The 9,732-nt window shown below is 33.1% G+C and overlaps 2 protein-coding genes across 2 annotated transcripts; one reads left to right on the forward strand and one right to left on the reverse strand.

The window, feature by feature from the left end:
* Positions 1-1,425: 1,425 nt before the first annotated feature.
* Positions 1,426-5,459, forward strand: LOC148199638 (mannan endo-1,4-beta-mannosidase 2-like). Its single transcript, XM_088113866.1, has 5 exons — positions 1,426-2,327; positions 3,001-3,198; positions 4,046-4,168; positions 4,523-4,734; positions 4,962-5,459. Exons 1-5 carry the CDS (start codon positions 1,968-1,970, stop codon positions 5,353-5,355), a joined length of 1,287 nt encoding a protein of 428 aa, XP_087969992.1. The 5' UTR covers positions 1,426-1,967; the 3' UTR covers positions 5,356-5,459.
* A 180-nt stretch (positions 5,460-5,639) lies between these two features.
* Positions 5,640-6,638, reverse strand: LOC148199639 (uncharacterized). The gene has a single exon (XM_088113867.1). It carries the CDS (start codon positions 6,471-6,473, stop codon positions 5,811-5,813), a length of 663 nt encoding a protein of 220 aa, XP_087969993.1. The 5' UTR covers positions 6,474-6,638; the 3' UTR covers positions 5,640-5,810.
* Positions 6,639-9,732: the final 3,094 nt, after the last annotated feature.

The following is a 9,732-nucleotide window of genomic DNA, read 5'->3' on the forward strand; positions in this document are numbered from 1 at the left end:
GTTGAGTGGTAGCAAACTATGTTGAACGCTAGTCTCGTTGTCTAGGTCTCTTATCCTTATAACTCCATACTATTGAGTGTTAGATTGTATCGTTGAGCATCATGTTATGTGAATGTTTTAGCGTTGAGTGGTTGCAAGGTTCTGTTGAGCGCCAACTTCATACTGCAGGTTTGGAGCCTTTTAACTCTAGGACAATGAGCGTCAAAAATGTCGTTGAATGCCACTTTTTGCGAGAGGTTTAATGTTGAGCGTCATCGCTACGTGTCGATTTTGTTATTGACTTTGTTTTCTTCTTTGACTGTTTGAGATAGATATATGATGAATCTTATTTATATTTATGATTTTGATAGTTATCTAATTGATGTGAAATTGTGTTATGAATGTATGATGATGATGGTGTTTAAGGAATTTTAAGGAGAAATTCTTTTTAGCGATACTTTTAGTGTATGCATTGATGTGTGAGACTAAATAAATCAGTATCCTGATACTAATAATCATACACACTCAAATAGAGAATGAGTTATGTGGTGAAAGTTGGATAAGGTTATTCTTGTATGTGGTAGGGTGATAACCTCTTGGACTATGACTCTTCAAAGCATAGAGACCACCACAAGTGCACGTGTCTAGTGAATTCTAACGTTAATGGCATATATTCAAATAATTGAATTTAAAGTCATTTGTCTTATGTGATTATGCATTATTTATTTGTGTTTAAATTATATCTACAAGTTATTTTGTATATGAAATAACTCTTTTATACATTAATTTATCTTCTTTTTTTTTGTACTTTGTTAGTCTTTTTTACAATTATCACCTACCGAGTGATATGCCTGTGAAGAAAAGTGACTATACTTTTCAAAACTTGTAGTAATTTCTTTATATAAGAATTAATATTTAAAGACTTTAATTCTCGTTAGTTTATTTGTATATATTTTAATATTATAATTATTATTTTGGGATAATTATATTGATACTATATATTTTCATTATCTATTTTATTTTATCTTATTTAATAATTTTATATTATTAAATGAGATAATATATATATATATATATATATATATATATATATATATAATACGTTGGAATAAAATAGCAATCCATAATTAAAAATAATAAATTAAGCAACAAATATTAAATTAAAAAATATAAAAATTTTACGTATTTAATATAAAAATATTTAATTAAAACTCAACTTAAAATAATCATATTTATATCAACTTAAATTTAATTAGAACTAAAATAAACTTTTAATAAACACAAGGGAAGAAAGAGAGTTGAGACAATTTTTGTTTTTTTGTATTTTACCCTGCTGAGTTCATTCTATGGACTGCATTGATTAACATGGTAAATACTTGAGCATTACGTGACATTAGCATGGAGCTTCTCCTTAATGTTGATGTAACTGATACCGAATGAAGGTTGGGTCCATAACATAGTGTCGTTAGGTTCCTTCACTCGGTGCAAAACATTTCACCACACACTCACCGTTCTTCACACTCTAGTTTATTTTCAACCTAATCATCGCTGTTAACTTGGACTATATTTCAAAGAAGATAAACATGTGATTATCTTTCAAGTTCCTTTCCTTCTATGGGGTTGAACTGGGAGCACAACCATAACCATAACATTTCATCATTTCATGCGCAGCTCACCCTATATAAATCCCCAAATTACGGCAAATTAAAAACGCACTAAAGTTTCATTGCGCATTCCCATTGGGTTCAGTTTTGTTTTTGCAACTCATTAAAGTTAATACCTTTCAAGCCATTCACACTGTTGTCAGTTCATACAGAGAGATCTAGACATTTTAACCATTTGGGGGTGTGAAGAACAACCAAACTAACTAGTGGGGTGTGAGGTTCAGCAATCTTCATCAAGTGTCACTGAATTAGTGACCCTTTGATCAAAGGGACAAAAGGGTACCCCGGGAACCTCCTCAATCGGTTGAATTTCGCCACCAGATAATGGTGTTTGGGAATAGCCTGTTTTATCCCATTCTGGGTTTTGCATCGTTTGTGGTTTTCGTTTACATGTCTTTTGGGGGCATAAGGTTCAGCTTTTTGGAGGAAGGGCCAGAATTGAGCTTTGTGGAGAGAAACGGGACGCAATTTGTGTTGGATGGAAAAGCGTTTTACGTAAACGGGTGGAACTCTTACTGGTTAATGGTTCAGTCGGTGGATGTTTATTCGAGATCCAAGGTTAGAGAAATGATGAAAACCGGTGCTAAGATGGGTCTCACTGTGTGTCGAACTTGGGCATTCAACGATGGAGACTACAATGCCCTTCAAACTTCCCCTGGTCATTTTGATGAACAAGCTTTTCAGGTAATTGTTTATGTTCCTCCTTGTTTTTTAATTATGTAACTTGTTGCTACGACAATTTTGATAATTGTGTTTCAGTGTACCGTTTTTTAAGCTTCAGGTCGGATACCGACACAATTGTGTATGTCGGTGTTTGCAAAACTGGGGATTCGCTTTGGTTCAAATTGTATCGAGGGAATTATATTGGGTTGCGATAGTCGTAAAATATGAAACGAATCATGACATAGTTTTTGTCTTTAGACCTGAATATTATCGTTCTGTTAATGGAGATACCATTTTTTTTCCTGGTGCTTGGTGTTTCTGTGGTTAGTATAAAGCAGAATCAAATGAAAAATGCTTTTTTTTTCTTTGATGCTGCTGAAATTACGTTCATTGCGAAGATGACTCAATGTGATATACGTGTTATTTTTCTTTACCCTTTTGCCATTCATAATCAACCAATCACTTCTGCAATTGTCCTAAAAATGGTGTCCGTGGTGTTTCTGACTTTTGACAACAAATAATTTATTGGGACATACCACAATTAAAAGGTTATGATGGTTGAATGTGTCCTTCCTTTATGCCTGATGAAATAAAAATGCTTTGTGTCGGTAACTCCTTATGCTCATGTGATTAGTAGTATAGTTTTATTTGTGAATGAAAATCATGGTGAGGATTGATGGGTGATTGGTGACAGGCCTTGGATTATGTGATAGCAGAAGCAAGGCAACATGGAATTAGGCTCCTTCTTAGCTTAGTGAATAATTTGCAAGCATATGGTGGGAAGAGTCAGTATGTGAAATGGGCATGGCAAGAAGGGGTAGGCTTAAGCTCCTCCAACGATTCTTTCTTCTTTGATCCTTCTATCAGAACTTATTTCAAAAACTACATCAAGGTATCACATCTCTATCTTTCCTTTCTTTTCTTTTCTTTTGATTTCATTTCCCCCTGCATCCTGCATTTTAGAATAAACAAAGGAGAGTGACTATTGCCACTTGTTAAATTAACATTTATAGAATTTCTGAGTCAGTAGTTTGATTAAAAAAGAAGAAAAATAGTATTTTACTTAAAAGTTGTTAGAAACATAAATGTAGACTTTAAAGCAATAAAATATGTCCTCATCAAATAGTTTAAGCTTTTGACTAATTTGTTTATGACACGGTATCAAATCAACGTAGAGAAACAGAGCTTGCACGAGGGGTTTAGAGTATAATATAACATAAACTAATGAAACTTTCACGTGTCTTCATAGCATAGCTTAAGCTTTGGAATAATTGGTTTGTGACAATGTTGTTGTACCATTTTACCAATTAACTGTCTGATTTTTCCATCCTATAAAGGTTCTCATTGGTAGAATTGGATTAAGATTCTCCTCAATTCTGAAAAAAAAAACTGCATGAGTTCTCAGCCGTTTCTTGATTTTAATATCTGATAATTTTAATATATAAAGTAAGGGAAAGGTAGAATGAATTGTGAGATTGTGCAGTTCTTTTTCATATTGTAGGAGATCCATTTCCCACCAATCATAACCTTATTTCTGAGGCTTCATCTACAGCCATGATTCATGACTTTATATGAAGCTTGTATCTCCTGCTTCCCTGGATCAAAATTGTCTCTTCCTTTACCTTCTAAATTGTACATCTAACATTTACTTTTGTGTAGTTGCCATGATTTTTTGCAGGTCTGCAACCCTTGAATCTGTCTTAGCTCAATTAATTGTTTCCTTTAATATTTTTTTGCAGAATGTCTTGACAAGGAAGAATAGTATTACCGGCATTGAGTATAGAAATGACCCCACCATTTTTGGTTGGGAATTGATTAATGAACCTCGTTGCATGTCTGATCCTTCTGGTGACACTCTACAAGTAAGTTCTTCACCTGTGCTTTAGCACCTTGAATTAGTAATGGAAAAAGTATGCTGGCAATATCAAATTATTTTTAACACGGTGGCTGAATTTGATAAACTCTGATAACAAGGATTCTATATTCAATTTTTAGCCCCTTTTACTCTCTGTGGAAGGTTAGACCAATTATAGATCTATCATAAGAAGGCCTTAACTTACCTTTGCAAGAGGCTGATTCCACAACCTGAACCTGCAGTGAACCTGCAGTTTCACATAGCAGCAACTATAATTGTAGTAGAATTTATAGAAAAGGATAGCGTTCTTTCAGTTATATTTTGATATTTAAGTATACACTTAATTGTGGTAAAATTGCAGGGATGGATAGACGAAATGTCAAGTTTTGTCAAATTGATAGACACGAACCATCTGTTGACTGTGGGTCTGGAAGGATTTTATGGTCCAAATGATCCAAAAAGTTCAACTGTCAATCCTGAGCTTTGGGCATCCAGACTTGGGTCTGATTTTATTCGGAACTCCAAAATATCAAATATTGATTTCGCCTCTGTTCATATCTATCCTGATCATTGGTAAGCATTTCCTGAAAACTATGCTCTTTAGTTGAGTTTGCTTAGTGTTGTAAGAAAAATAAACCTGCAGAAGGAATGTCTCAAGGTTATCTAAGAGATTCTTATGTCTGGGAGATCAACTGTTACAGCAAGTTCTGTTGAAATTTATGTTTACACCCTTTAAAGCACGTATATCCAAACTTCGATTGTGGTTATTTCATGTTTTAATGTGCATTGCCTTTTCACAGGTTTCATGAGCAAATATTCGAAGACCAACTTAAATTTGTTTCCAAGTGGATGCTTTCCCACATCGAAGATGGTGACAAAGTTTTGAAGAAGCCCGTCTTATTCTCTGAATTTGGATTATCAGAAGAAAATCAGAACTTTTCGGTGTCAGACAGGGAAAAAATGCACAGAGCTGTTCTAGACATAATTTATAAGTCTGCCAAGAGAAACAGATCTGGAGCGGGGGCTTTGGTTTGGCAATTCCTGGTCAGTGGTATGAAGGAATTTTCTGATGAATATGGGATGGTGCCATGGGAAAGTTCATCTACTGCTTCTGTATTTGTTGAACAGTCTTGCAGATTGGCCAATGCAAAGGGATGGACTCAACTGGATGTAAGTTTCAAAGAACATTGTTAACAAAAACAGTGGAAAACAATGTTCAAAATTATGGAATAGAAATCCGTACAGATTGTCGTGGATGAGGTCTTGTACAATATTATTATTCTGGTTTCAGCTTTTCATCACCAAATTCTGGAGAGGAGTGATTAGTTGAATACATGTTATAGCTTGAACAAAGTATAATTCAAATTGTGTCATACAGAAAAACCAAAATCTACAATGTAGATATCAAGGAAAAAAAATTACTTTGTATGTAACTGAATCAAATTAAATTATCAAAATATCCGTGGATTGTATGCGGAGATTAATGAAAACATTGGCATCTACTTTCATTTTGTTGAACAAATCCTAAACCTTGGAATTTGGACAAAACCCGTTTTTTTGCACGCGAAAAGAGAGCATCATGAACAAAATATAATGCGGAAAAGAAAACAAAAATAAAAAAACAATGTTCTTCTAATTACAACATGGATCTAATATGATAGACGCTTAGCCAATCTTGGTGAATTTCTAACCCTAGGGCTCTCAGTTTCACTGGTGCTCTTCTTTCCATTAGGTTTTGATTTCTGCGCCGTTTCAACCACTGTTCTCTTTTCAGTGCTCTTGACCAATCTCCTAGTTCGAGTCAGAGTCTTCAATGGCATCGTATCGGATTCATCGTTCTCCTGAGCAACCCTATCGAAATCATCGCCGAGCTTCTTGACTAAGCGGCTCTTCCGAACACGGGTTCGGGGAGGCTCAATCTCTTCTGGTTCTTCTTCTTCTTCCTCTTCGTCTACGATGAGATCCATGTATCTTCGGCGTTTGGTCACCACCGGGGCCGGTGGAGGGGAAGGCGAGGAAGATCTTTCCGATGGGGCGAGGACGGAATGGGCCGGGGTTGGACTTTGGGCCTGGGCCTTCTCGCGCTGGGAGCGGAGTCTTTGGACGTTGCCTTCGATTTTGCCCTGGAGGCGCAGGCGCTTGAAGCTAAGGCCGCCCATGGACCAGTGGGCCTCTTGGGCCCAAGACATGAGTGGGTCGGTGACGGGGACCGGGGGGTCGACGCGGTGGTCGTTGAACTTGACGTCGGTGTAGATGCGAGGACGGGGGAGGCTGGTGCCGTAGAACTTGCCGGGGCCGAGAGAAACAACCATTGTGATCAGAGATAGAGGAAGATGAAGACGGTGGTGGTGGCGCGAAGAAGATAAAAGGGTTAGGTTTCTTAAATAGGGAACGCGAGAGAGGAGGTGTTCATGGCGGGAACACAACCCTTGGCGGGACTAGTTCGCGCTCCAACGTCTAAAATTTTGGGCCTTTTCGCTAGATGGGCTTGGGCTTTGTCCGAACGAAACAGCTTCGTTCGTTGTCGTTAAAGCATATTTAAATATCTATTATTAATAGTAATTTTTCAAAATAAAAATATAAATATTTTTTTCTCTTATTTGTTCTTACTAACACTCTTAGACTTAAATAATAGTATAGTTATCCAATTAAACACAGATCACAGATCACGATGGAAAACACAGAACCATAAAAATTAACCCAACAAAAATAAACATAGAATCTGTAAAATTAAGCGGGGATTTCAATTGTTCTTTGGTAGAAAAGCAAAACGTGTTTTTAAATTCTAAAGCAAAATTATACTTCAGTTTTTCCAATTACAATAACAATAGATTACCAAACAATTGGAGTTCAATCTCTGTAACTTTAATAGCACGATTGTATTAATGATCATGCTAGGGATGTATTATTTTCATTTTTTATTTCTAAATCTAAACTAAATTTAGCATTCTTAAAAACTATTATCCATGCTTAAAAATAATCTATTATGTTATAAATTATTTATCATGAACTGAAAATATTATATAATTTTGTATTTTTTGAAATTGATATAATCATATATAAGCATATATTTATCATAAATTTTAGTTGTTCATGTGATATAGTTTTTAAGAAAATGTTAATCAAAGTCCTGAATAAAAATATGATTTTTTTTAATCTCTTAGCAAAACTCCAAAATCATTTAGTTACTAATGGTTTAAAATTTTGCATTTAAGCATGTTTAGATAAAGTTCCTAGTAAGTAGTCCTGTTTTCCTTTCTTAGAGTAATAAATTTCGATTTTACATCATGGAATTATGACTCACACGGTCCATAAACATATGAAAAAAATAATTTACACTTCTATATCATTTAAAACGTTTCCTTGAAACTATATGATTACAAAAGTAAATAACTTTTTCTTTAATATTTTTAAAAGGAAATTAATTTTAAAGTCATGGAAGTAAATTAATGTCACTACCCTAAAGTTAGGGACCGAATACGAAGTAAGCACGCGGTAAATATAAACATAAAAATACTTCTAGATATTGAAAACATGTGTATATATATTAATGTCATTTAAATCGGGTATTTGATCTGACGACGCGGGTAGCGTGAGGATCCAGGATTCTTCGCCTATAAATATGGTGAGCCTTTCATGTCATTTTCACCTTCTTTTTTTTTAGCTTAATCTCTCTTCAACTGTTCGACTTATTCTTACGCAAGTAGTAATGACTACCTAAACTTGTCTTCGTCTAAGAAATGTTCAGGGAGGGGTAGACGAGGCTATGACGACGGTGCTTCATCTTCCGCGGTGCCAAAGTCTTCTTCCTCTTTTGCTGAGTCAACCGAACTGAATGAGGGTTTAGTTGATAGTGCGACCAGTGTAAATGAAAATAAGGAGGTTGTGCAGAGCGGTTAGCGAAATTTTGTTTATGACAGGGTGATAATTGAGGGTGTCGAGGAGGATGAGGGTTAGGAGGGACGCTTCCAGCCATAATAGGTTATGGCTGGGCGTTGCACGACGTGAGCGAGTTCTCCGGCTTTTGCACCAAACTAGGCAAATATGCCATCTTTATTACCAAAATGGGCAAATTTTGACCCAAAGTGAAGTCGTGGGGGGCCAAAACGACTTCAATTGAAGAAGTCGTGCCCCCTGCACGACTTCATCCTGTTCATTTGACCAGGGTTGAAGTCGTGCACCCAAAAAACGACTTTAGGGTATGGTAATCGATTACCACACATGTTGTAATCGATTACCACACATGTTGTAATCGATTACCATACCGTTTTTAATAAAAAAAATAAAAAAGATTTGAAATCGTAGGGGCGGTTCACGACTTCAATAAGAGAAGTCGTGCACCCCCAACACAACTTTACTTTCTTATTATTTTTAACTTTTATTAATTAAAATCATTTACAATTTCTAAAAAATATTTTTAAATGTATTTAAAATAATTAAAATTATATCTAATTAATAATAAAAAATTTTAATATTATTAAATAAATAAATTTCATACTTTTAATTATTTTTGTAATTAAATTAAACTTTTTATAAAAGAATTTCAATTAAATAATTTATAACTATAATTTAAAAATTCAAAAAAAATTATATTTTATTATAATTTATTGTTTTTAATTTTTATTATTATAGTATATTTTTTTACAAAATTATAATTAATTAATAATAATTTCTTTCATTATAAACTATTTAAATTAATAAAATTATTAAATATAAACTAATTAAATTAATAAAAAGATTAAATAACTAAAATCTAAAATCGTGGAGGGGGTTAACGACTTCTTTATTGAAGTCGTGCTCCCCCACACACTTTCACTTTATTACTTTTTTTTATTTAAAATGATTTATAATTTTTAAATTATATATTTAAACGTATTTAAAATATTAAAAATTATATATAATTAATATTTAAAGTTTCTAAATATTATTAAATAAATAAACTTATTTTTGTTATTAAATTAATCACATTTTTTAAAATTATTTTAATTAAATAATTTATAACTATTATTATTATAATTACATAAATTAAAATGCATAAATAATTTATAATGAAAAAAATTATTATTAATTAATTATAATTTGTAAAAAAATATACTATAATAATTAAAATTAAAAAAATAAATTATAATGAAATATAAAATTGTTTGAATTTTTAATTAGATAATTATAATAAGGGTTAAATATGTTTTTAGTCCCTAAACTATTGGCTGTTTTTGGTTTTCGTCCCTCTTTCAAAGTAAGGTACAATTTGATCCTCATTCTTTTCGAAACATTCGTTTTAGTCCTCGGAATTTTGGTTTTAGTCTTCATTTGTTGCTAAATGAGGACCAAATTTTTAAACAGTGTTTAGTTTTCGAGGACTAAAACGAACGTTTTGAAAAGAATGAGGACCAAATTGTACCTTACTTTGAAAGAGGGACGAAAACCAGAAACGGCCAATAGTTTAGGGACTAAAAACATATTTAACCCTTATAATAATTATAGTTATAAATTATTTAATTAAAATTGTTTTATAAAAAAATTTAATTTAATTACAAAAATGATTAAAAGTATAAAATTTATTTATTTAAT

Source organism: Vigna umbellata, chromosome 4 (genome assembly GCF_029865625.1).
Source record: "Vigna umbellata cultivar VRB3 chromosome 4, Vumbellata_1.0, whole genome shotgun sequence".
NCBI classification, from domain to species: Eukaryota; Viridiplantae; Streptophyta; class Magnoliopsida; order Fabales; family Fabaceae; genus Vigna; species Vigna umbellata.

Coding starts and splice junctions, on each gene's coding strand:
- LOC148199639 (XM_088113867.1), bottom strand. CDS start 6,473: ATGGTTGTTTCTCTCGGCCCCGGCAAGTTCTACGGCACCAGCCTCCCC.
- LOC148199638 (XM_088113866.1), top strand. CDS start 1,968: ATGGTGTTTGGGAATAGCCTGTTTTATCCCATTCTGGGTTTTGCATCG. Junction 2,328..3,000: donor TTGATGAACAAGCTTTTCAG/GTAATTGTTTAT, acceptor GATTGGTGACAG/GCCTTGGATTATGTGATAGC. Junction 4,735..4,961: donor CATATCTATCCTGATCATTG/GTAAGCATTTCC, acceptor GCCTTTTCACAG/GTTTCATGAGCAAATATTCG.